Source organism: Lissotriton vulgaris, chromosome 2_1 (genome assembly GCF_964263255.1).
Source record: "Lissotriton vulgaris chromosome 2_1, aLisVul1.2, whole genome shotgun sequence".
Lineage (NCBI taxonomy): Eukaryota > Metazoa > Chordata > Amphibia > Caudata > Salamandridae > Lissotriton > Lissotriton vulgaris.
This window is the reverse complement of record NC_141687.1, coordinates 2,029,781,951-2,029,809,626: the sequence shown is the minus strand read 5'-3', so window position 1 is coordinate 2,029,809,626 and position 27,676 is coordinate 2,029,781,951. Positions and strand designations below refer to the sequence as shown.

The following is a 27,676-nucleotide window of genomic DNA, read 5'->3' as shown; positions in this document are numbered from 1 at the left end:
CTCCGTCCCAACCACTGTCCCAAATCACTCACAGTGCTACGAATGCCCAGCAGATAGACCCTGGGAATCCGTGGAGCTACTGTTGGTGGTACCCCCCTCGGTCAGTGAGGGAGGCTGCCACACCCGTTTGAAGAACTAGCGCAAACCACAGTATAAGGAGTGCCTGAGAGCAGTAAAAAGGATGTTCGTTCCCTTGCTCTGAAGACACTGAGCCTTACAACGATCAGTTAAGAAGAGGCTGCAGAGACCTAGGCAGCTGCCTGGGCCCCTGCCTGGCAGCTTCGTGGGACAGTGGAGAAAGTTCCCACTCGGCCGAGGTGATCCCCTGTTAGGGAAAGGAATTACATTTTGGTAGAGACCAGCATTGTTGTATGGGAGAACGTGTGTTCACTCCCCTTCCCTGCACAGTAATTTGGAGACGGTCCCTGATGCACGTAAGAGCCCGTTTCCTCAGTAATGCTTTGCTTGGCTTACTGCTTCCAAGTCGTGACCACACCCCATTCCCTCACTTCCTGTTCCCTGTTCCTGGCGTCCTTCGTTCCTGCTCGTCTAGTGCCAGAGTTCCGTGAGGAATACTGCCATTGCACTCGTCTCTCCTTTGCCCGGTACTTGTCAGTCTGCTGTGCCTCAATTTCCGTTCTCTTTGTTGTTTGGGGCTGGGCGGCAAACAGTATAGTGGCCGCCTGTTTTGCTGTGGACTGTGTCTGCGGTCTGTGAGACTCTCTTTCCGTTTACCCGAGTCCAACTCTAGTTGGTGCTAACTCTCCCCCGCTTCCTGTGTTGCCTCCCAGCGAGGACGCGTTGTTCCGCTCTCTTCCCCCGGAGCCGGACAACGCGTCTCGCTTTCCGTGTTGCCCCCTCCAGCAAGGACGCGGTTGTTCCGCTCTCTTCCCCCGGAGCCGTCTCGCTTCTTTTTCCCTGTCAAGTTTGTGCGCTGTTCCACTCTTTCTCCCCAGAGCCGGACGGCCCGACTTGTATTAGGTTTTATTCATTGCCATTACCCAGTTGGGTCTGCAGTACGCTGCATGCAGACTTATCTGTCTGCTATGTTTTTTTGTTGCCCTGTTGGTTTCCCAATTTACCGCCACAGTTTTTGATATATGTTTTTGGGTGATTTCTACTACTCCTTAATTCCCCCTTCCCCCATTCGTTATTCTGACTGAGTTTGGTCTGGCTTGTACCTGCTGCTATTGCCTTTATTTGTCATTCCTGAAAACTTCTTGTTGCCAAGATTTCTAAGGCCATAGTCCATTAGAGGCTTATTCTTTGGGCACACGGGCTAGACAATTGGGTGAGTGAAACACGATTCTTAATATACATCAATGTTATAATGGTCTCTCTGCAAGGTGTATAGATTTATGGTGCTTCCTTTTTTTGTGCTACAGTGCACACCATCTTTGACCTGCTCATTACAGAAAACTGCAGCAACATCATCTTGGGGAAGAGTGGTGGTCACTCTATTATTTATTACTCACACTTTTAGCGAATAATTGCTTGAGAGCACATACTATAGTTCTCCAGGTGTTGTTTTCTGGAAGTGTGCAAAACATTCATTTTCGCTCCTGTGGAATTGTTGGACCTCGACATCCAAGCTGTTTGTGGCATGGCAGAGCTTTCCGGGCACTTCGGGGGCTGAGCAACGTGGCCTACGGGGCATCCTGCACCACCTTGGGCCCTGATCCAAGCGGCTGCCCAGTTTGACATCCGCGACCTGGGCGGCACCAGTAAAGCTGACCAGAACCAATGAAGAAGAGGAGGCGGGAAGATCTCGTTGGTTGATCAGCTGGCCGTTGATGGCCCCCACGGAGCCCTGGTGATGGCAGTTACCAATCTTCCAGACGCATCCTGAACCTCAACAACAGTAGTCTGGGGCCACTCCCCTTAAAACTGTGCCAAAGGGGGTCCGATCCCACTAAATAGGGAATTCAGAATGCCTGCTCTGGCACCCATAGAGCTATGCTCATTTGACAGGCACAGTATAAGCGGGGGCTGCTCAGCGTGTGGAACTTCCGAAATAAGGGCCTAGGCGGCCAGGGTCACATTGTTAAATAACTAAGCTGAGCCAGCGCACTGGGGATTTGAGGGTGAATCGTGACTGCCTGCCGGGACTGTTCCACCCAGGCATGACAAGAGCGTCTGAGGGGTGGACACTGCCTGGACCAATGCAGGTAGAGCTTCCTAGGGTTTCCGCAGCTGGTGGTGGGGGCCCTTCGGAGATACCAAGCCACTTAAGACCCTGAACTGACCTGAAGAGAGGCTGACCCGGGACCCCTGCCAGTGGCATGACCCTCTTCACAATACTGCTGATACACCCTGAGCTGCACCCCCAATTCCAGCTGCTGTGGTGCACTAAGCTTTCTTCAAGGATTCCTTGCTGTTCTACAAGGCCCCAGGTTGCAAAGGGTGCAGAGCTGGCGGTGGGCATTTGGGTTCAGTTGGTAAGACCCCGATTTTAGAAGGAGTTTGCTTGTTGCCTTCACTCATCTCGTCCCCAGCTCTTTGGTGTGCATTACTGACTAGCTGTGTTCTCCCACATTATTTATACCTGTGCCTACACACAGGAAAGTAACCTGAAAAATACGTTAATCAAATAGATCGTCCAGCGATGCCCGCCGAGGGCCACCTCCAAGAAAACAAACCTGTGACTCACTCCTTTCTCAAAGCCCTTTTCACTTCATTGTGAGGTGACCTACAGGCGGTCAGACGAGATCTATCAAGTGATATCAAAGTGATCCTGAGGGACCTGGATATGGTGAGAGAATGAGTCACAACTCTCTAAGACCATGAAAATAAGTGCAAAAAAAGAACAGGAACACCTGCAACAAGAAATCATGCATCTAAGAGAACAGCAGACTGACTTATAGACCCACGCTGAAGATCTAGAAAATCGATCGAAACAATATCCGCATAAAAAGAGGGCCATCGAAAGCGGAAGGACAAGGCCTCATCCTTTATGTTAAATATATTTCTCTCTATTCTGGAAGCTCCACCAGACTTTAAGATTAGAATTGACCGCGCAAACAGAGAGGGCCCTCCGAGAGTGGAAATGGCTCCTCCAGCCAACAACTTAGTTTGTGTTCAGGATTTTCAGATTAAAGATAACATTTTGCGCAATGCCCGCGAAAAACATACAACGCAATTTAATCATAAACTGAGTCTCTATCAGGATTTAGCAGCAATTACGTTACAGAAATGGCGTGACTTCCACCCAGTCACCTCTTATTTACAAAACATTGGAATTACCTACTGTTGAGGACACCCGTTCCTGCTAATTTTTTTAATAGATGGTAAGCTTCACCAGCGGAGATCACTGAAGGAAACCTGCTGGATCTTGGGCTTCGACTACTCCACTACCACAGAACAATAAGTGAACTCCCAGAATTTCCCAAACTGCAACAACGCACAAAACCTGCTAAAGACATGCTGAGCCAGCAAATATTGCTTTTGGAGCAACAAGCTGAACTGAACTGGAGTCATTGCCAGGGGAGCTGACCAATGTGGAGGTTCCATGATATTACTAGGTATACCACATCGACATCTAACTTGAGATGGAGATGGAGGAGAGGGTGGCGGGGGATGGGGCCCGAGGCCATTACACATATCCATTGTCACTATTTTCCAAGGCAACTGTAAGTTGTCTTAACAGTATCCGACTTCATATTATTGATATTTATTTTATTATTTGCTGTTATTCTTATTCTTTGGGGTTTGTACTCATTTTGGACAATGGCACACAATGACATAGATACACCCTTTAGAGAGACTTGGTGGAAGTAGAGAGAGACACAGGATTAATAGAGTTGAGACATTGCATACTAGTGCATTTGCGGCATACCGCAAGCCCATATGACCCAGACCTCTATTAGAGTCCTCATTATAAACATGAAGGGCCTTAACAACCCAGTCAAACGCAGACATCTGCTTGCTCCCGGAGACTCCCCCTTGTCTGGTAACTGGCATCGGCTCCAATCCAGAGCTTTCCCCCACCAATTGTTTTTATCAGCACCTATTAAGTCAGCAGGAGTGGTCAAATTTATAGCTTAATCCTTCCAGGGTATGATACGAACCAAAGTAGCAGAACTAAAGCGCAGACTACTCGCATATAACATGACTATTGGGGACAGATCCTTTGTAGTGGGCACCATATAGACCCGTAAAGAAGGACAAAAATCCTTTCTCCGCAAAGCAGTGTCAGAAGTACTGTACACTCCGGAACGGTGAGTCCTATTGGGAGGTGATCAATTTAGTATTGAATAATGATATAGATAAAACCAAATATGGGTACGGCCAGACTGATGCTCTATCTCGCGGAGGTGCTCAGTAGTATCTCCAGAAGGAACTTTCTTCACACACACTAGAATACACCTTCTTTTCTCATGCTCATAAACCGTACACACGACTTGATTACTTTTTGAGGACAAAAAGATATACATGCCTTGACCACAGTATCTGAAATGGAGCCTTCCGCTCTCTAAGACCATGTAGCAGTATCTCACACCTTCGCACTCCTGACACTCAAGCGTCCCACACAAACTTGGGAGATTACGGGAAACCCTCCTATATCGCCCAGATGTGGTTACACAGGTTACCAAAGCCATGAGAGACTTTCTAGAACTAAATGACAGATCTGACATTTCCATTGCCACACTATGGGAGACCATGAAATTGGTCATAAGGCGTGTACTGATAGCCATTTCTGCTACGGACACGATTCGTAAAAAGAAGGTAAAAGGTAAAAGAGTTGAAATGCATTCACCAGCTCACCGGGGCACAGAATTTGTCACTAACTAAGGGCAGATTGCTCCCAGTTAGCCGGCATAGATATAGATAGGGCTGAGTATGCGTCAGTTCGATTACAGCATTCTTTTTACAAAACGGGGTATAAGTGTGGTCTCCTCCTGGCCAATAAACTGTGGGTCCAAAGAAAGGCAACTTTCTTTCCGATCACCAAACAGCAGAGAGATACTGGATTACAAATCCACAGCTTCTGCATTCAGAGATTTCTACACAGAACTCTATACAAGACAAACCCTAGACCAGGAACACTTCGCTCCATACTTACAGGAGGCAAAGACGACACCTCTCTCTCTGGAACAGGCGACCTCTCTGGACAGCCCTATTCATCCAGACGAGATCATCTCTGCTATCTCCCACCAGAAGCCCATGAAATAACCTATACCCGACTAGTTCCCAGCTATCTTCTACAAAACGTTCTGTCACACCTTAACCCCGATGTTAACCAGGCTGTTTAACTCATTTTAAGGTCCGGGATCCATTCCCTCTTTGATCCCGACAGTAGCCATAGTGGTTGTCCCTAAACCTGGAAAGCACAAGCAGCAGTACAGTTCATATTGACTATTATCCTTATTAAACGTAGACGTAAAACTCTTCACTAGTATACTCGTCACTAGATTGGGCCCTCACATGCCGCTCATTGACGACCCAGGTCAAGCAGGGTTTATTCTGCAACAGCAATGGAGCGATAATACTAAACGCATTCTGCACCTCATTGCTCATGCTAAATGGTTGAATAGGGAAAATATGCTACTAATGATTGAAGCAGAGAAGGCCTTTGATCGAGTACACTGGCCGTATTTAGAAGCTACTTTGTTCCATTTTGGATGTGGAGCAAGATTACGAGCGTGGGTGCTAAGCAGTTATACCCTCGCACAACTGTTAGAGTAAACGGCCAAAAATTGGCACACTTTTCCACCAGTAGAAGCACTCGGCAGAGGTGCCCTCTGTCACCCCCTTTTGCTCTCTATATATATCCTTTAGTTCAGAGGGTGAGACATAATACAGACATTGCCAGAGTCACTTTGGAACGGGTGGTGGGACAACACACCATCAATTTATATGTCAATGATGTGCTTGTGTCTTTAGGTAACCCTAGCAAGGCCCTCCTAGCTTTTCTAGCTGAACTAACCACCTTCGGCCAAGCTTCAGGAATTCGGGTCAGGGTCAAAGTCAACAAATCTCAGACTCTTAATTTATCAATGTCTCCGGCGTTGATGGCAAAACTCAAAGTACAATGGGCGCATACATCCATTCCTTAACTGGGAATCCAACTAGCCCTTCGATCCAAACAACCTCTACAATAAATTATAACTCCCTACTTCGGCAACTTAGGAACGACTTGTCCTGCTGGAAACACTACCGACTCATGGTTTGGTCGAGTAACCGCCCTTAAAATTAACGTCTTACCTAGGATCTTGTATCTTTTTCAAACCCTCCCTATGACAAGCCCCAAAGAAATGATACAATTCAGCAGAAAGAATTGAATCAATTTTTCTGGATAGGCAGTAGACCACGAATACGAAAGAATAGAGATACCAACCCCCTGACGAAGGAGGCTTGGGCTTACCTAACGTCCAGTATTATCATCTTCAAGCAGCACAACAAGGGCACCTTGTAGAGTGGAATAGGGATGAATCGGAGAGACACTGATGATTTCAAGACAGGCCACTCTTGGGTTCACACTATGGAAAGTCCCCTCTTTGAAGAGAACACAACGACCAAAGAGTCTATACTTGCCCCCATCATTAGTAAGACTATGGAGGTCCAGGATCGTGTTGGGATCCGGCAAGGCCTTACATCATTCCCCTCACCATTGACAGCTCCTACACCAGGCCGGTCAATCCCTGCCAAATGCAAGCCAGAAAAGGTGAGAGATAGAACTAGGTTGGCAATTGACCCGGAAGGAGTGGGGAGAAATATACTACAGAGCGCGACATACGACGCGCAACACCACTAGTTTAGAAACGGCCACTTAAATAGTCACCCACTGCTACCTTACACCAGTGAGATTACATAAAGGCAACCCAGAGCGAAGTACAGATTGCTCGAGGGGATGCGGCTCACACAGCACACTATTACATCTACTATGAGACTGCCCAAAATATTGGGGTACTGGACCAAAATACTTGATGACATAGACCTACATTTAGACACACAGCCCCCTTGGTGCCACGCTTACACAATCCTCGGGCTAACCAACCCCTCATCTTTCCATTAAAATCCCGACGGGGGAAACAAATAGGAATCACTCTAGGAGCTGCACTCCAGAACATTCTTACACACTGGTGAATGGGCTGCATACCTACATACCAGTGATGGCTCCACCATCTATAGCACATTCTGGGCATGGAAAAAATCTCACTCTCCCTCCAAAGAGCTCTGGCGCACATATCCTACACTCCTCTCAAAGTAATTTTGGGAGCTTACCTGCCCAAAATACCTATGCATACTATGTCTAACTGAAAATACCCCCTCAGTCCTATCCACAGATACTAATTAGTCAAACAGTGACACGGTCTCCTCTGTCGCAACTATTATCACATCCTCTACTGAGTACAACAGGGGTTGGGTGAGGGGGGGGGGGCAGGGGTTATTGGGAGGGGACTGTTTGTTATTTCCTAATGCCGGAGGCAATCAACACGTCTTGCGATGTGTGCTGCAACACTCTTGAGTTGCTATATCCAACATGTGAAAATTAATAAACAGATTTGAAGCATAAGGGTGTCTGGGGGAGACTGTTTAAGAACCCATGCCAGCACATGGCCAGATAGATATTGAGTGGCTGTCAATGAGCATAGGATTGCTTGTACTTGTTTGGGGTAGTCTACTGAGCTTAGTTTCCTTTTTACTATTCAAGTGGGGATTATGTGTGCTGTCCTTGGGAGCGGAAGACAATGTAGACCTTTGGCTGGGCAGTCCGTTTCCACATTTGATACTTGCACTATTCAGTGTGCTTCATGGTCAAAACAATACAGGTTAATTAACAAAATCACTTCAATCAATAGGACAACGCTTCCAGCAGTGCCAGGATGCCACTCCTAATTGTTTATATGAATACCTTTACTTTAATTGCCCAAAAAGAGGTCTTGATCCTACTTACATCTCTCAAATTTTGGTTAACAGCAGGGGTTGCTCCTCAGCTAAGGTAGAAGAGTATTGCCTCATTGCCTTGAAGCAGGAAAAAAAGAAAATGATAATAAAGTAATTTAATTATCATTTTATTTTGTCCTCCTGCTGCGGCAGCTTTGCGTGAAGGGGCGAGACTGCAGGAGTGGAGTGGTAGAACCCTCAAGTGCGCATTCGCTGTTTGGTCGGCCCTCTCAGACCACTCAAAACAGTCATGCACACTTTCCCCGTTTTCCAAGAAGGCTACATTACAGCCTGCATGGAGAACATGCCCAGGTCCCCAGTACCTGGCTGAGCACCAAACCACAGCACTCAGACCAATCACAATGCTGCATTGCAGCGTTCTGATTGGTCAGGGGAGCCTGGCTGTTTCTCGAGATGGAGCGGAGATGCATGACCTGGCGGCAAGGTAAGTGTCTTTATTAATTTAACAACGTGCCCGACTCCACCAGATGATGTCTGTTACTTCGATTCCGACATGGTTAACCCTTTCCGTGCTCATGACGGCCTGGAGCCGCCATGATACACTGTGAGCGTGTTCTCATGACGGCTCCAGGCCGTTATGACACATCGCCCCAGAAATCCCTCTGGTGCCCGCACCAGAGGGATTCCCTTTACACCAAAAGAGCCTCGGTGCTTCCCAAGCTCCTGAGGCCACCCCCTGGTTTCCCTGAAATTACGATCGGCGCGCATGTCCCGCTGATGACGTCATTTCAGTGAAACAGAAACTGAAATGAGCCTTTAGGCTCATTTCAGTTTCTACGAGCTCAGGGGGATATCTGAGCCACCGGAGCACGTAGAAAGACGGGAGAGGTATCCTTGGAAAGGGGAGAATCTCCCCTTTCCAATGGTATGCCTCACCAGTGGATCCCTGCTTGGGGATCGCCACAGGAAGGCGATCCCCAAGCAGGTGTCCACCCACTAGACAACAGGGAGGGAGGAGCGGCCCCTTGGGCAAGGGCCTTTGCTCCCCCCAATTCACTTTGGCAAAATGTCGTCTTTTTGCCCTTCCCCAACCCCTCCCCGGGAGCAGATGGGGGCACAAAAGCCCACTAGACACCAGGGATTATTTTTTGCATATAAAAATAAGGGTGGGGGCTGCCCAAAACGGGCATGCCCATGCCCCCACCTTCATTACACTCTTTCTGCCTCCCCTGGGGGGCATTAATCCCAATCTGCAACCCCGGGGGCAGAAAACCCACTAAACACCAATGATTCATTTTTTGAATATTTTCTTAAGGTGGGGACTGCCCGAAACGGGCATGGCAATGCCTCACCCAGCCACCACCATTACAGCCTTTCTGACCCCCTGGGGGGCAGATGGGGCATTGGACCCTAATCTGCCCCTTCGGGGGCGGAAAGCCCACTTGAAGCCAGGGTTTTTTTTTTGTGCATTTGTTTTTAGGGTTGGGCTGCTTGAAATTGCCAAATTTGAGATTTGCAGGGGATTCTGGGTAGGGAAACGTTGGGGGATCCACGAAAGCCATACCTCATTGGACTCCCCAGGGTGTCTTGTTTTCAGAAATGTGTGGATTTGGTAGGTTTCCCTAGATGGCGGTGAGCCCAGGGCCAAAAAAAACAGGTGACCCCCCGCCCCCAATAAAAACTAGGTTGTGTTGTTTGGTCTCCACAATACGATTTGGGACATATACGGTTTCAGACACTTTGCCTACCCACACAAGTGAGGTACCATTTTTATCGGGAGACCAGGGGGGACGCTGGGTGGAAGGAAATTTGTGGATCCACAGAGAGTCCAGAACTTTCCCACACAGAAATTTGAGAATGAAAAATTATTTTTTTCCCTTAAATTTGAGGTTTGCAGGGGATTCTGTGTAGGAAAATGTTTGGGGACCCACCCAAGCCATACCTCGCTGGATTCCCCAGGGTGTCTACTTTGGGGAAATGTGTGGGTTTGGTAGGTTTCCCTAGATGGCTGCCGTGCCCGGGGCCAAAATCTCATGGGACATCACTTGCAAAACCAGGTGGTTTTGTGATAGGTAATTTTGATGTCACCACAATAGGTTTTGGGCCCTTGCCTGCCCAGGGTACTTGACCCACCCACACGAGTGAGGTATAATTTTTATCGGGAGACCTTGGGGAACGCTGGGTGGGAGGAAAATCGTGGATCCACATAGATTTCAGTACTTTCCCACACAGAAATTTGAGAAAAAAATGATTAAGCTAAATTTGAGGTTTGCAGGGGATTGTGGGTAAGAAAATATTAGAGGACCCATGCCAGCCATACCTCGCTGGTTTCCCTAGATAGTCGCCAAGCCCAGGGCCAAAAACTCAAGGGACCCCCTTGTAAAACGTGGTTGGTTTGTGTTAGGTCATTTTTTTTTTTTAAGACCTTTATTGTATCATTAGGAATTACACAGCATTTGCCTACAACCCTTGGGGCCGGCCGCAACATTCTCTCACTCATGCATTGATATCTAAGTCACACAGCCCATGTGCCGCCAACCCGGGGGTACGGCGGCGTTGTAAATCAGTGTGTGCCATTGGTCGCGTTCAGGATGCGGATTCTTGTAGGTCCGATTTTTATTTTTATAACTTTAAACTGTATTTTCGAAATGTTCAAAAATTATTTTTGCTAAGTAAAGAAACAAATAAGGTCAGTGAGTTACATTACACTCGACTCCGTCCAGCACTAATAATACTCTGTAATTTACACATTTTCACAGTCATGGCCGTTTGAGAAACAGTTTAGTCTAGGTCTTCTGAGCCGAGCTGTGGGACATGAGGAGGCTCGCATATGTTTCCCCTAAAGTCGTTCCATCTTGACCATACTTCTCCCCATTTGCAGGGGCACCCTCTTGCTATATATACAGTCTTTTCTTGCAGCATGCACCAATTCATGTCGCTTTGCCAGTCTACCAGTTTCGGTGGATTGGAAGATCCCCACAGTCTGGCAATGTTTCTCTTTGCTACCATTTGCCCAAGTGTCACCCAAGGCTTCCCTTTTGGAGATAGGTCCTTGGGTTCCCAAATGTTCAGGAGACATCTCTTAGCCTCAAGGCGAATCTCAACTTCCCACTGTGTTAGGTAATTTTGATGTCGCCTCAATAGGTTTTGGGCCCTTGCCTGTCACGGATCCTTGACTCACCCATGCAAAAGAGGTACTATTTTTCTCTGAAGACTTTGGGGAACGCGGGGTGAGTGGAAATTTGTGGATCCATGCAATTCCAGAACTTTTCACCACAGAAATGTGAAGAAAATGTGTTTTTTTGGACTTTGTTTTAGGTTTGCAAGGGATTCTGGGTAACAGAACCTGGTGAGAGGCAGTCAAGTCACCCCATCCTGGATTCCCCGGAGTGTCTAGTTTTCAAAAATGTAAAGGTTTGCTAGGTTTCTCTAGGTGCCGGCAGAGCTAGGGTTAAAAAAACTACAGCTAGGCACTTTGCAAAAAAAGGGTACATTTTCATTGTGAAAATGTGGTATGTTCATGTTGCATTGTGAGCAGTTTCCGGTTGTGGGCACTAAGTCTACCCACACAAGTGAGGTACCGTTTTTATCGGGAGACTTAGGGTAATTCAGATTTGTAAAGCAACTATTACCTATTGACTTTCGATGTATTTCTGCTTTCCAAATGAAAGACAATGTGTAAAAAAGAAGTAGTTTTGAAAAATGATAATAAATCTCATGCTAGTATGAGTATTCCCAATTTTGGAAATGTGCAAATATCTACCGTTTCTAAATTCTATATTTTGTTCCCATTTTAGAAATACATAGGCGTCTTTCATACCGATTTTTCCATGTACACATTTTCCCAGAATAATTGCTATATACTCAGTACATAATAAAAATACATTGCAAGTCGCTGCTCAGTTTTTGGCTCTGGGTTCGTCTGGTTCTTGGTGAACCTACAATTCCTATATATCCCCACAACCAGGAAGGTCCAGTGGATGTAACAGTATATTGCATTCAAAGAGGTGTCATAATTAGATGAAGTTACATGTGAAAACGTTGACACAAAAGGCTGTTTTTTTCCAACTAATTTTCAATTTTTCCTATATTTTTAGAAAACTTTATTTCGGTTGGATATAACCATAAAAGCACATGCATGTTAAAAAATGCAGATTTCAGATATTCATCCATCAATTTTAAAATTACATTCAATCACAATCCAGTTAATTTAAAATACGTCAACACTGCAAAATATCATAATGGGAAAGTACAATTTAAGATTTATAAAATTTTTAATTAAATCAGAGTGATATTAAAAGAAAAGTAAAATTACATGTATTGCATGAATTCATTCCTGAGATCTACATAATTTAATTAATACAAAGACATTACAGGGTTAGCTAATTAATTTCCTACGTATTTGCCACATTGAGAACAGGAACTTTGCAACTGCAGCAACTATCACAGGACTAGTATCGGCTCTCAAAATCCTATAAAAGACTAGATAGTTCCTGATAGCCAGGTTTTAACATAACTGGATGACTCACTTCTTCCGTATCACAGCATATGTAGGACAGAAAAGTATAACATGAAGAGGGGGTTCTTCCTCCTCCCTACATCCTGGGCATGGGCGGGGTGGGCCTCCCGACCATCTGTCGGTGAGTGCCTGCAGGGGCAGGGTTCCATATCTAAATTGTAAAAATAGCTTCTAGACTAGAGTAAGTTGCATAACATCCAATTCAGACTCGAAGTCATAATGTTGCTTAAAGTTGAGGAACTCGTAGGTTAGGCTTGGATTTTTGGCGGCGACAAGTACTTTCGTTAGGTTATGATCCTTTATTGTTAGGGAAAGTGTTTTCTTAGAAATAGCGGAGCTAGAAACCTCGGGAGTAGTCCAGAGGTTCTCTAGCCCAATCGAAATAAAACACTGCCTAACAAATGAGAGCCAGGGGAATCTTATCGACACCTAAAGAACCCAAAACCACTTTAAGTTCTTCCTTATAGCTCGCCAACTCCGGAGTACTCCATAGTCTCCTCCAATACATCAAGGGCCACAAAGCTATAACATCAGAAATAGGACGAATGTTTAAATCAAGCCTTAGCGGCACGAGCGGCGTATTTTTGGGGAGGGACATAATCTGCCTTATAAAATTATTTTCTGTACTAATTAGATCGTTTGTTGGTGTGTAGCCCCAGAGTTCCGCCCCATAGAGGGACGAGGACCTTGCCTGAACCCTAAAGATTTCAAGAGGGGCACTGATTATTTTTGTAACACATTTTTTGGGGACTTTTAAAATGTCCCCAACAGCCTGCGTTAGTTTTACCTTCGCCTTGACTTTTTGGGGGACCCACCCCATTTTGTCACACAGCGTTAGACCCAGATACTCAAAGGTGGGGGCCCTATCCAAAGACATACCCTCCATCATAGGGTGAGGACAGTTGGTGGTATTGGTGTTAAAAGCCATATACTTAGTTTTATCAATATTGACCACCAAGTTCCTTTTTTTGCAGAAAATAGTAAACTGATTTAACACCCGCTGCATGCCCATCGGTGATTTAGAAAGCAGCAGGGTGTCGTCTGCAAACATAAGAGCAGGAAATCTTTGAGAGGCTAGTTTGGGGGAGTCAATATCTTTAATGGCCAGGAGTTCGTCTATGAGCCCATTAAGAAAAAGGGAGAAAAGGGTGGGGGCGAGAACACAGCCCTGTTGAATTCCCTTTTCAACCGGAAACGGGCCCGTTAATTGTCCGTTCTTACCAAATCGAACTCTGGCATATGTCCCTTCGTGGAGGAATTTGAATTGATAGCATAGATATGGTGGAACTCCCATTGATAACAGTATGTTCCAGAGTTGATTACGATCCACCATTTAAAATGCGGACTTCAAGTCCACAAAGGTCAGATAGAGGCTACCCCCATCCAATACAACGTGTTTCCAATGCAGGACTTGGAGCCTGAAGAGTTGATCGATAGTTAAAATTTTAGCCCGAAAGCCCGCTTGAAGCGGGGTCAGGATACTATTCTTATTAATCCAGTCCTGCAAACGTTGCAAGAGAAGCCGAGAAAAGATTTTCTGGCTCAAGTCAATGAGGCTAATAGGCCTGTAATTGGACGGTTCAAGCGGGGAACCCTTTTTATAAATGGGAATTATCTCCGCGCCCGTCCAAGTAGATGGTAACGGTAAACCCTGGAAGATAGCATTAAACAGTAATAACAGGTAAGGAGACCATACTATCTGTTCATCTCTGAAGATATCACCTGGGATCCGGTCTAACCCTGGGGCTTTATTCTGTTGGAGGTTTTTTAGTGCCGTTTGAACTTCCATTAACATACAGGGTGGCGTACCCCACGTCGGGTCAATGGTCAATAGGCTGGACGGGGGTTCACTATTCTTATTCAGGGTAGTAGAATAGAGCTCTTTAAAATTAAGTGCCCATGATTCTTCGGGAATATTTGGGTCAATCGAGGCTTTACCATCCGGTTTCCCGGTATGGACGAGATTCCAGAAGGTCCTTGAATCTTTAATGATGAGTGCAGCCCTAATGGCTTGCCATCGTTCTGTTTCCCATTCCGATTTTGCGTTATGAATGATTTTCTTATATGCCTGCCTAGCTTCTGAGACACATACCTTATTGCCTTGTTTAAGGGCTTTAAGGAGTGCACTCTTGGCGCCCCTAGTGAACCAGGGGTTTGTATCCTCCGGCTTTTTAAGCTTGGTAGGGGCTGCTTTGTAAAAGGAATCCGCCAAGGTAGAGACTAATTCCTTGTGGATTCCACCTATATCACCACCCACGCCATTAGCTGAGGAATTACCAAGGATGAGGTTTACCCTTTCAAATTGGGGAAGGATACTCTGATACAAAAAAGCCATATGTTCTCTTGACTGCTTAATCGTTGCCCAGCGGACGCGCCTTCTGCCTTGCACCACTCTTAGATCACCGTTTATGGGTGTAGCATCGTCAATCAATCAATCAATCAAGGCATTTATGTAGCGCACTACTCACCCAGAGGGTCTCAAGGCGCTGAGGGAGGGGGGTCCACTACTGCTCAAACAGTGAGGTCTTGAGTTGCTTCCTGAAGGCGAGGTGGTCCTGGGTCAGGCGGAGGTGGGTCGGGAGGGAGTTCCATGTCTTGGCGGCGAGGTAGGAGAAGGACCGTCCCCCTGTGGTGGCTCTTCGGATGCAGGGGACGGCGGCGAGGGCGTGGCCGGTCGATCGAAGCTGGCGTTTGGGAGCGTAGAAGTTGAGGCGGCTGTTGAGGTATCCTGGGCCTTGGTTGTGTAGGGCTTTGTGTGCGTGGGTGAGGAGTCGGAAGGTGATTCTCTTGTTGACCGGGAGCCAGTGCAGGTCTCTCAGGTGTCCGGATATGTGGCTGCGACGGGGGATGTCCAGGATGAGTCGTGCTGAGGCGCTCTGGATCCGCTGGAGTCTCTTCTGGAGTTTGGCGGTGGTTCCGGCGTAGAGGAAGTTGCCGTAGTCCAGCCGGCTGGTGACGAGGGCCTGGGTGACCGTTTTCCTGGTCTCTGTGGGGATCCACCGGAAGATCTTGCGTAGCATGCGCAGGATGTTGAAGCACGACGGGGAGACGGCGTTGACTTGTCTGGTCATGGAGAGGGAGGAGTCCAGGATGAAGCCCAGGTTGCGTGCGTGGTCTGTTGGTTTGGGTGCGCTGCCTAGGGCGGGGGGCCACCAGGAGTCGTCCCAGGCGGCGGGTGAGGATCCCAGGATGAGGACTTCCGTCTTGTCCGAGTTCAGTTTCAGGCGGCTGTTCTTCATCCATTCGGCTACCTCTTTCATCACTTCGTGAAGGTTGGCTCTGGCGGTGGCGGGGTCGTTGGTGAGGGAGAGAATGAGCTGGGTGTCGTCAGCATAGGAGATGATGTTGAGGTTGTGCGATGTCTGCGAGGGGGCTCATGTAGACGTTGAAGAAGGTTGGACTGAGCGAGGAGCCTTGAGGAACGCCGCAGATGACTTCGGTGGCTTCAGATCTGAACCGGGGGAGGCGGACTCTCTGTGTCCTTCCGGCGAGGAAGGAGATGATCCACTCCAGTGCCTTCTCCTGGATTCCGACGTTGCTGAGTCGCTGCACTAGTGTACGGTGGCAGACAGTGTCGAAGGCCGCGGAGAGGTCTAGGAGGATGAGGGCTGCTGTTTCTCCGTTGTCAAGCAGTGCTCGGATGTCATCAGTGGCTGCGATCAGGGCGGTCTCGGTGCTGTGGTTGGCCCGGAAGCCGGCCTGCGAGAGGTCGAGGAATCCGTTAGTCTCGAGGAAGGCGGCCAACTGCTTGTTGACGGTCTTCTCGATGACTTTAGCAGGAAACGGGAGCAGGAAACAAGACCCTCATTCACTAACTGAAGATCTAATTCGATCACCAGGGGATCATGATCGCTCTCCGTGCGTCTAGTTATGGTAAAGTCTAGAATCTTGGGCCAAAGATCCAGACTAGCCAGAAAATAGTCAGTCAATCACAGAGGCATGACCCATTCCCCTATAAGTCGGTTGCCCCGGGGAATCCCCGCGAAATCGCCCGTTGCAAGCTCTTATGGAGAATGAGTAAGAGAGGAAGGTGAGCTGAAGAACCAGGGGGCTCCAGCCTTTGGCACAATACATACTCGGGGTGGAATTGACCAAATTTCATCTTCCGCTGAAGAGATGGAAGGGACGCCACTAAGGGGTTCGTAGTGACAATTAAAGTCACCTCCGATCAACAGAGTGATATCACCCGGGAGAAATTTCAATAGAGTGGTTAGAGACTCTAAGGTCTGAGAAATTCCGCTGTGCCGTACAGGCCGCGAATAGATGTTAATTAGTGCAACTTTGGGTAGTTTCTTGTGGCTCATGAGAATACATATAAGGTCTGAGCGATTTGTTTTAATTCTTTTTGCCGTGAGGCCAAGATGTATACCCACCCAAATGCACAACCCACCTGATGGTCTTCCTTTCGAGCCCTTAATGGCTTGTTCCGCATAGGTAATAAATCCCATTCTATGTAGGGGGGTTAGAGCCCATGTTTCCTAGAATAAGCAGATCCCATGAAGGTCTACAAATACACACCAATCAGGATTATCTATGTTGGTTAAGCCTGCAATATTCCAGGAACAAATTTTCAGGGATTTGTCCCGGGGCGACAACATGTTTCCCAGATTGACCTACGACTTTGAATAATCATGACCACCCCTATTATTAAAAGTGGTAGAATGTGAAAGTTCAGCGCACACTGTTTGGCCACCATCGGAAAAAGTTGTTGGTTATCCCATAGGTGCTACATGATAAATTGGCCCGACCGTATACTCACTCAAAATTTGGGGCAAGATTTCACCGAGGATCGTATCTTCCACGGTTATTGACTGGGGGTCTAATGTCCCAACATACTCCCCGAGATTTTTAGACCTCTGCTGAACTGTGGTGGGCTGTGAACAACACATAGTGGGCACCCTTAGTCAGTCGACCTGGTCTAGGGGGCTAAACCTATTAGTTACCAGGAAACCTAGAATTTCATTACTGCCCCCCCCCCCCCCCCCAAACCCTCTTCATTATACCTAGTATCCAGTTGTGGCTGCCGTTGAGTGGAAAACCTAGAGTGGTGGGTGAAGGAGGTTTTTGGTGGGGGATAAAAATAACTTTGCTTCATGGTTTTAATTTTGGAAACTACACAGTTAGGATTACTCCTACAGACATAATCCACCACCATAGGATTTTGGAAATTAAAAAATTACATTAACTGTCAGTTTCTACAAAGAAACCTTGAAGGATCTACACAAATGACCCTTTGCTGAATTCAGAATGTTGTCTACTTTTCCAAAATGTATAGCTTTCCTGGATCCATTATTGCTTTCATACCCATTTCTACAATTAACTGGAAGGAGGTTGAAAGCACAAAAAATAGCAAAAATAGGCAATGTCCCAGAAAAAATGCCAAAACTGTGTAAAAAAATTTGGTTTTCTGACAAAAGTCTGCTTGTCCCTGAAAGCTGGGAAGATGGTGATTTCAGTACCACAACCCCTTTTTAATACCATTTGCAGGGGAAAAAAACAGACGCTTTCATCTGCAGCCTTTTTTTCGCATTTTCCACAAAAAATAAAATGTTGCTGTATTTTGGCTAATTTCTGGGTCCCCTCCAGGGAAATCCACACACCCTGGGTACCTTCAGAATCCCCATGATGTTGGAAAAGAAGGACGTAAATTTGGTGTGGATACCTTATGTGGTCAAAAAGTTACAGGGGCCTAAGCGCACACTACCCCAAATAGCCAAATAAAAGGCTTAGCACAGGGCCGGGGGGGGGGGGGGGGGGGGGGGGGGGCTAGCAGCGAAGGGATTAATGCAGCTTTTATATCAGGGGTGTTTACCCCACCCCAGACAACAAAAACATTTGTTTTTAAAAAGGGGGGGTGGCTTGACCAGCCATCATGGCAGACGCAGCTTAGCTGAGCTCCGTCCACCCATGCCATAATCTGCCAAATATCCTGCCAAATTCTAGTTGAAGAAGACTCACATAGCTCCGCTACATACCCTACCAGCTTTGGAGTGTGGAGACCTCCGAGATTTGCAGATCGACGGAGTGGAAGCCGAGAGAGTTGCCGTCCCTGCTGCGTTGGTTGGCCTGGGGACTGTTGGATAGAGCTGCGGAGAACGGTGCTGCCCATCCCCCTCGACCTCGCGGCCGCCATTGTGCTGGCGCCTACCCTTGGACACCACTCCGACACTTGCTGGCTCATTAGCTCTTGAGACGCAGACTCTGGGGGAGCGGTGCCCTGTGCCCCCGGGAGATACGCAGCTGGGGAGCGTCATGCTGCCGAGAGTGGATCGCCACCGGGCCCCTCCCTCCTCTGCCCGGAGGCCGCCATCTACCTGGATATGTGCTGGGGTGCGGTGTGACTGCCCGGAGGCGCCCCCTGGCTTTCCTGCGGTGGGTGACGCGGCACTCCTGACCGCCGCTGAAGAGTGCAGGCCCTGAAGAGATTGAGCCAGACACCGGCTGGGGGCAGGAGTGGGGGGGGGGAGAAATCTGGTCGCGACCCAGGCAGTGTGTGCCCCCATCATTAGTCCTTTTCCCCAGGCCCAGGACTGGCTGGCAGTACTATTGGCACCTTTGGACTGGACCTTCACCCCACTGAGTCCCTGATTTGAGCACAGGGCACCAAGGTTGCTATATCTGAGGGGCGGGTCCACATTGGCCCCTCTGCCGACTCCTGTGTTGCTGGTAGGAAAGGACGAACTGCCCTGGGGGAGCGAAGCCGGGCCCGCTAGAACAGCGTTGGATCCTAGAATTGTTGAGGCCCGCAGCCTTTTCCGGTACCCATCCCATGAGAGCTCTCCCAGGGCCTAAGGGGCTCGCTCTGGTGCCTTAGACGACGTGGTCGCCCTCACGCCGACAAACACTGTTCCCGGCCAGACCCTCTGTACATGCCAGGTGCCTCCTCTCAGACGGTACTCTCCTGGCCCCTGCCACCATAGTTCTGCTCGAGGGGGCAGCTCAGCCCTAGATAATGCGGCCCTCCAAGCGGCAATGAACAGTGCCCGTGACACACTAGATGCCAAGATTTGCGCTGTGGGATCCGAAGTCTCATACCTCCGCCAGGATCTTCATAAGGCGGTGGACCGGATCACTGAGGCTGAAACTAGGGTCTCTACTGTGGAAGACTCAGTGACCTCCCTTCAAAAGAAAGTAAACAAGATAACAGTTGTCATGCATGCAAGAACTTGCCCCTAGGGTGGAAGACACGCAGTGCCGCGCTCGGAGGAATAACCTGCGCTTTGTAGACCTGGCCGAAGGATGTGAGGGGGCATACATGAATTTTATCACACAGTGGCTCAAAGACATCCTGCCTAATGACCTCCTGTCTTCTGCCTTCGTCGTTGAGAGGGCGCACAGGGCCAGTACGCAGAGGCCCCCCGGGCGCGGCCCCAAGGCCGGTCATTGCAAAGATCATGAACTTCGCAGACCGGGACGCTATTCTAAGATTCACCAGGTCACACAAAGACAGTTTCATACATGACTCTCGCTCGATCTTGGTGTTCCCGGACTACATGCGCCTGGTCCAGCAACAACGCCAATCCTTCGTGGCCGCAAAGCGCAGACTTAGGGAGTTGAACGTTCAATACATGTTGCTATATCTGGCCCGGATGTGAGTAATATAAAAGTCCAAGTCCTACTTCTTTGACACCCCCGAGGCCGTCTTCGCATGGTCAGATGAGCGTCCACAGCTCCGGGCGAGCTCTCTGTCTGCCGTGGACTCTGACTCCTCCCATAACTCAGCGGCCACACCGCAACAAGTTCCAGAAGTGGCAGGGGCCGGGGTCTGATAGGGGGACACCGAGCCCTAAGCGACAGCCTTGATGGATCCGGCCTGCTCCACACTCCAAATGATGCACTAAGGCGCTGCATAGTGGGTGAATGTGTATTACCAGGTCGGTCTCCGGACGGGCGTGGGCCTTGGACCATGAGCTGCTTGGCCACTGGCTTCTTGCACTCCTTGTTTTGTTGTGGTTATAGGGTGGGGAGGGTTCCTTTGGTGTGATATCTGGGGACCCCCGTTGGGGGTCTGCTGCTCTTTGCACCACGACAGATGCTCCTTGTTTTTGGTAGTGTTGGGTGGGGGGCGGGGATGATATCCCTTTGGATATGTTGTTTTATTAAGGTTACATGTTCTCGTTCATGCAGTTGATGGGATATTTTTCAAATTGTCTTCCAGGCAGATCTCCTAGCTCTCTTCAGCTTTTACTATGACACCAATGACATCAGGTGACGAAAACCCCCTAGGGGACGTAACAATGGTATCCTGGAATGTTCGGGGACTATTGAATAAGGTAAAACGTGGGGCCGTCCTGAGACAGGCTAAGAGGTATGGGGCAGATATCCTGTTTCTACAAGAAACTCATTTACTGGGAACCAAGGCCCTGTGCCTCGCTCGCTTCGGTTTCTATCACATCTACCATGCAGGGTTCACAAGGGGCTCTAGAGGGGTGGCGGTACTTATACATCGCAGTGTTCAGTTTCAATATGTCACAGACAAGGCGGTTCCTGGGGGCCGCTTCCTGTTCGTCACGGGTACGATCTGTGGTGAACAGATCAGCCTTGGTAGCATTTATGCCCCCCCCCCCACCATTAGGCACCACATTTAGCAAAAACTTGCTGGGGGTCTGGGGCTCCCTTCCAGCTGGTTTGACCCTGATGGGGGAACGACTGGAATGATAACATGGGGCCCCTGGACCGCAGCGCATCCCTGACTCCACGCAACCACAGGGTCTGGCCAAATTGTTTACTTTGACATTGACAATGGACTGGGCTGATTTATGGCGGGAATTTCACCATACTGAGCGCTAATATACATATCTTTCGACGGTCCATGGGTCACAATCCAGACTAGATTATTTCCTTGTTCCACGGGTCTTTCTTCATAGATTCTCTAAAATACAACACAGACCCCAATCTATGTGATCATTACCCGGTCACCATGCAATTCCACTCGTGCTCCCGCAGGACTCCATTCTGCTGGAGAATGTCCCCTTGGCATCTCCGTGATACGGCCGACCAAGAGATGCTCAACACGGCGATCTCCACATATTTAGCCGATAACGGTCCATCTGTCCCTTCGAACACAGTTCTCTGGGAAGCCCTCAAGCCGACCGTCCGGGGCACAGAAATTAGCTATCGCACACAAGAGAAAGGCGCGCCCCGCGAACAGATATATGCCCTTGAAATGGGCCGGGCGTCCCTATCTTCCCAGCTCAGTGCCAACCCCTGCCCCATCATTCGTCGCAATCTAGTCCTTGCACAGCAAGAACTGCGTCAATACATACTGGGCAAAGCTAATGAGATTTGGGAGGCATGGCAACACCGGATATACCAGTGGGGAGATAAGTCCAGTAAAATGCTTCATAGATTGTGTCAAGCAGACGGCGCCCTGGACGTCACACCCCCTATTCGTGGCTCCGGCAGGTCCTTGCACACGTCGCCAGTGAGGGTCGCGGAAGAGTTTGTGAAACACTTTACGTCCGGGGGAGCAGATCTCGGCCGAACTTATAGCAGAGTTCCTTGTGGAAATTTCACCACGCAGACTTTCTGACTCCTTCTGGGAGCACCTGGAGACTCCAATAACCCTAGAAGAGTTGACGGGGGCCCTCAACGCGATTCGGCTGGGTTGCTCCCCGGGCTCCAATGGGTTCCCCATAGAATTTCTCTGGTCCCACATGCCTCTCTTGGGGCCTCATTTACTGGCAACCATTGCGGACGCATCTAATCAGGCACGGCTGCCAAGCGACTGGTGCCATGCGGAGATAGTGCTCTTTCTTAAACCTGGCCGACCCCCGGAAGCCCCATTTCCCTTATAAACTTTGAACCCAAATTATTAGGGAAAGTCTTGGTCGACCACCTCAGGGGTGCATTACCGACTTGATCCGTCTGGCTCCATGCCACAGAGGGCTACTAGGCATAACATCATGAGAGTCCATAATGCCATTGCTGTGGCTCTGCTTTCGGCCGTCCAGCGTCCCTTTTATTAGTCAACATCGACAAAGCATTCAACTCACTTAGTTGGGTCTACCTTTTTCAGCTCTTCGAGGCGCTCAACTTTAAACGCATTTTTTGGCGTATATACGCCTGCTCTACACGGAGCTGACAGCATCAGTTCGTATTGCGGGACACCGCCCCCACCCCTTTCCGATCCAGAGGGGTACCCGCCAGGGTTGCCCACTGTTTCCATTGTTGTTCGCCCTGGCAGTTGAGCCTCTGGCGGCCTGATTCCAAAGTGACCTGGTGCTCAGGGGATTTGATTGGTCCTGCTCCAGATCGGATCGTATAGCATTATATGCTGATGAGGTTCTCTTTTTTGACAGACCCGTGGTACTCTGGACAGCGTATATTGGAAATCCTTAGAGTATTCAGTGATACCACGGGCCTCCACGCAAATCCAGCTACGTCCATCCTCTTCCCAGTGTGCGAGCATCAAGGCTGTGAACCGTGGGCTACACCGATGTCCCGGGACACAGATGGCTTCAAATACCTGGGGATCTTCATTTCCCCGTGCCGCAAGACTTCATGGACACACAATATCACCCCACTGTTAGCTCGCCTCAAAAACGAAACGATGATATGGTCTGCTCTCACTTTATTCCTCTATGGGCGCCCCGCCATCTTCAAAATGGTTTCCCTGTCTCTGATCTTATATGGTCTCCAAAATTTCCCATATCCTATCCCCGTGCGTAGTTTTTTCAAATTAACACAATACAAAATAAGTTCATCTGAGTCGGTGGGGATGTTCGCGTGGCGCTCTGTACCTGCGCACAATCATCGTATTGTGGGGGGGATGGTGGCTGCTGACATTTATTCATATGTTGCGTCTCACATCCTTGTAATCAATGAATTATGGTATGATACTCCCACCAATCCGGCTTATGCCATTGAACACACCGCGAAGGAACAAACCCCCCTACTCCACTTATTATATAGTTACAGGAGGCTGGACCATTTACCACCGGCTGGCAGGCAAGTCATACAGCTATCGAGGGCAAAGACCAGACAGATGGGTTGGAAGCTGCGACTCACTCGACAGACTCCCCTGTAGCATGGTACACACCTCGGAACTGTTAACACACTGAGCGGGTTCCGGGGATGGGACTTAGTTGGGATCTCAACCCTGGGAGATATTTTGAGGGGCACTACCTTAAAATCATTCCAGCAACTACAGGCCGACTTTTGCCTCCATAAATCTCAATTTTATAAATTTTTACAGCTTTGACACACACCGTCACCCCAGATAAGAAATCTAGAGGCTCTCACTGAGTTCCAGCCCTTGGAGGGTCGCTTGTTGATGGGAGACCTTAGACTACACAAAATTAGGCAGATATACCAGACCCTGAAGACACACACTCCCACCACTCTGGACAAGACCCGACTGGCCTGGCAGGGAGATATCCACGAACTGACAGAGGATGATTGGGTCGGGGTGATCACCAGTCCACAGGGCGTGGTGGTATGCACACGCTACAGGCTCATACAATTCAAATATTTACATAGAGTGTATTACACAAGAGTACGACTGTGGCGAATGGGGGTCATCCAATCCCCGGTGTGTCTGCTATGTGACAGAAAGGACGGGTCCTTCTTCCATACGATTTTTTATCTTATTTAGGAGCTTATAAAGCGTGCGGCTACCACCAACGGGGGTGTCCCAGTGCTACAGACAACTGGCAGCAGAAATGTCTAACGCGGCTAGAGGTTGGAAAACAACCAGGTTTTCAAATTGCGTCGGAACAAAGATTCAGATGCGGTCAGCCATAAACACAATGGTAGGCTGTTCCACAGTTTAGCAGTCACAACAGCAAAAGCTCTTCCCCCCGTTCTGGAGCTGCGAAAACGGGGAGGGTGGAGGAGACGAAGATGATTGGATCTGAGAGATTGGGCAGACTGAACAGGCTTTAGCCTGCATCCGAGATAGGCCGACTCAAGGCCGTTTAGTGCCCTGAAAGCCAGGACCAAGGATTTAAATTGGATGCGATAGGTAACTGGCAGCCAGTGAAGTTTCATCAGATACGGGGTAATTGAATGGCGATAGGGAATATTGCATATCAGCCTAGCTGCTGCATTCTGCTCAATCTGCAGCCGTTTAATCAGATATGCTGGGGCTCCCGCATACAGGCTATTAGAATAATCCAGGTGAGAAGTGATCAGGGCATGAATGACGGTCCTGCGCGAGTCCAGGGGAAGAAAAGGTAGAATTTTACTGATCATACGGAGTTTACCAAAGCATGCCGAGGTGACCTTATTGATTTGAGTCTTACATGACAGTTCATTGTCAAATTGAAAACCCAGATTTCGAGCTGATTTTACTGGTACCGGGGGAGGGTTCAGCTCCGATGGCCACCACAGTAGAGGGAAGTGGGGCACTTTGATTGAAGAACAGCACCTCGGTTTTATCCGTATTAAGCTTGAGGGTCATCCAAGAGGAGATGTTGGTGAGGCAGCATCTAAAGTTGGCAAGGCCGCCATCAGAGTGATTTCTAAATGAAAACACAAGCTGAGTGTCATCAGCATAGGAGATCACCCTGACCCCCCATGATTTAACTGCATCAGCCAGAGGTGAGATATAGACATTAAAAAAGAGAGAGCTCAGTGCAGATCTTGTCTTGTACGGCCCTACAGCCATTTTGGAGCAGATTTCGGTCATATCTTAATGAGGGGCTGGGTTGGGTGCTCCCACTGGATCCACAACTGTTTTTGTTGCATTCGACAGACGACATTGGGGGGAACCGATACAAACAACACCTATTGTTCCTTGCCCTCACTACTGCCAAATGAGACATGGCACCGGGATGGAAGGCATCATCTCCCCCGACTATAGGCAAATGGAAAACCGAATTGGATAGGTGCATCGAAGCCGAGATGGTGGTGTTTGAGGCCAGGGGCTGTCCAAGGAAGCATCGTACGATATAGTCGCGTGGGCGACATATCGTGGTAACGACTTGCCCCCTCTGCCCAAGGAGGACATGTGAGTGACACCACCCGCTTCCTGCCATGGGTTCCCCAAGTTCTTATACCTGGACTGATCCATTGTTCCACTGGGATATACATTTTGCAACTGCTGAAGTACATGCTGTATCAAGAAAGTCGACCACTGTTTGCATTTTGTTAAGATTATTATTTTACCTGCGTATGTGGCAGGGATTGTATATGGACATGGATATGGTTATTGCTGCACTGATTGTTCGACTGCTTCGATGCGTCATTGTGGGGCTGATGCCTGATGTCTTGCAAAATTAACAAATAAAATGTATTTTAAAAAATAAATAATTAAATGTATGTGTTAAAATCCCTATTGAAAAGAACCTTGTCTTGATCCTCCCTTATGCCACCAAGACTGCCGAAACAGCCTTCCTGGAGTCGTTGGCCACTGTAGATGCCAAGTAGAGAATATTCAGTAAGTTCCCGTATGGAAAACGCGAAGTGGCAGGGTGGTCCCAGAGATCTGACAACCCAACGAGATGTAGAGTCTCTGTGATGTTCAGAAGCCACATAAGTTTATGAAATTGGTTAGCTTTCTTTACATCCTGGTGGGCTGTGACGTTGTGGGCAAGTTCTGGAGTGGTCCACAGCCGTCTCCTGTATAGCAGGGTGCATAACCTAGTTTTGCCAGTGTGACTTTTTACTCTCGTTTCCTGGGACAGTGGGTACAAAGAGGTGCTGGGAAGTAGGAAAGCAAGGTTGCATAGGAATTAGCTTTCAGTGTTAATTAATAACTCTGTGTTAGAGAAACCCCACAAATCCACCTCATAAAGAACCAACCCAAAGTTGCTCCAGAGTGCAGGTCTTGGTAGATTAATGAAGTTACATAAAACAAATTATCTTGTGGGACTACAGCATCTGAAAAGCACAGAGTTGTGAATTGTACCCATAACCGCGATTTTCAGACCACACATACATGGTTGTGTTAGTTCAGATTAAAGCTTTTCATGGGAACTTTGTTTTTCAATAGTCAGTTATTTCTTGACCTGTATCTTAAGGAGACATTTTATATTGCACTAGTTTTCTTGAGAGGATCAAAAACAAAACTAGTTCCACAGAATAGTTTATATGAAATACTGGGATCATCTGTCTTAGTTTTATTTGGTAGTTCAATTGTGTGCCTCTAGTGTTTTTCCAACTGAGAGAGGGAGACTAAATAACAGAAAACCTTGATTCGTTTAGAGATCCCCACAATGCTAGACTTAGGGCCCTCACTGTTTAACTTCCAATCAGTAAAAGCTCTGTTTTTGCTCTACTGAAACCAGTAAACTTGCCCTTATCCAAGCATTATGTATGATGGATATTGCTGTCATTTGCTTATGCTTGGAACTTTAGTTGGTGTGGCTGCGTAACCAGGATAAGAAACCAATACACACAACTTTAAAAGCGATAGGGAGGGGACTATTTGTCCCATAATAGCTGTAACCTATTTTAACTCCGCCCTTAGAAATGCAAAGTTATATTTTCCCTTTAAGAGCAAACAAATTGCTTGGTATTTTCAAAGTATGCTGTAAAGTGCACCATGCCTCAGCAGTCACATTTGCAGTCACATGTTAAAACTAGAAACTTAGACCAAAAGAAAACATTCAACTGGAGACACACAACAGTTCAAAAGAGCCTAAATCACTGAGCATAAATTCACCTCCTGCGAAATAGTTATCATCTCACTCAGTGGTATGTCATCCCACATATTAATCTTAGAGACAAGTGAATTTAAAATACAGGCAGAGCAAACAATTAGCAGAGCTAACCTGAGAATAATGCACGCTACAAATACAGTTTAACACAAAATATTTTTGCAATAAACACATTTACAAATGCTATGCTGTGTAAATTGTCAAAAATAGCATACCTAAGCGATGAAAGCCAAAGGTGAATCTTTTGTTCGGAGATTTTTTCGATAACCACAAAGCGAGCAAAGTCAAAATAATTCCACTGAGGTCTGTCAGCATATGAAGTGCATCTGTGATAATTGCTAGACTATTAGCAGCGTAGCCACCTAAAATCAAAGTTTTAAAAGCTGTAATTTTGATTTTAATGTCGAAAGACTGAGGCATGCACTTTAACAATTCCGAATACATCGAAAACAAAGTCCAGAACTACACATGTGGAACTAAATTATTAGACTAGGCCTTAGCCACGCAGGTCTAGCACGGTGGCAAAATTTAGAAAATCTTCTTGTTCAGAGGGATAAGTGCTATGTTTTACCCGCGGTAAGTTAATTTTGCAAATAAGATATTTAATTCCATTGTTATGAAACATGGCAAAAACAGGATAGCACTGTGATACCATGTTAGAAATGCACATCCTCGACAGTCTGCAAAGACAATGACTTAAGCATTA

At 47.8% G+C, this 27,676-nt stretch overlaps 2 protein-coding genes across 2 annotated transcripts in view; one reads left to right on the top strand and one right to left on the bottom strand.

Annotated features, from left to right (window-relative positions):
- Window positions 1-27,676, top strand: part of BLOC1S6 (biogenesis of lysosomal organelles complex 1 subunit 6) — a 308,964-nt gene that overhangs the window by 36,586 nt on the left and 244,702 nt on the right. The window lies entirely within an intron of this gene.
- SLC30A4 (solute carrier family 30 member 4) overlaps window positions 1-27,676 on the bottom strand; it is a 320,947-nt gene that overhangs the window by 290,590 nt on the left and 2,681 nt on the right. The window contains exon 2 of the mRNA XM_086958260.1: window positions 27,186-27,332. Within this exon, the coding sequence (XP_086814386.1) occupies window positions 27,186-27,332 (147 nt within the window). The remainder of the gene's footprint in view (window positions 1-27,185; window positions 27,333-27,676) is intronic.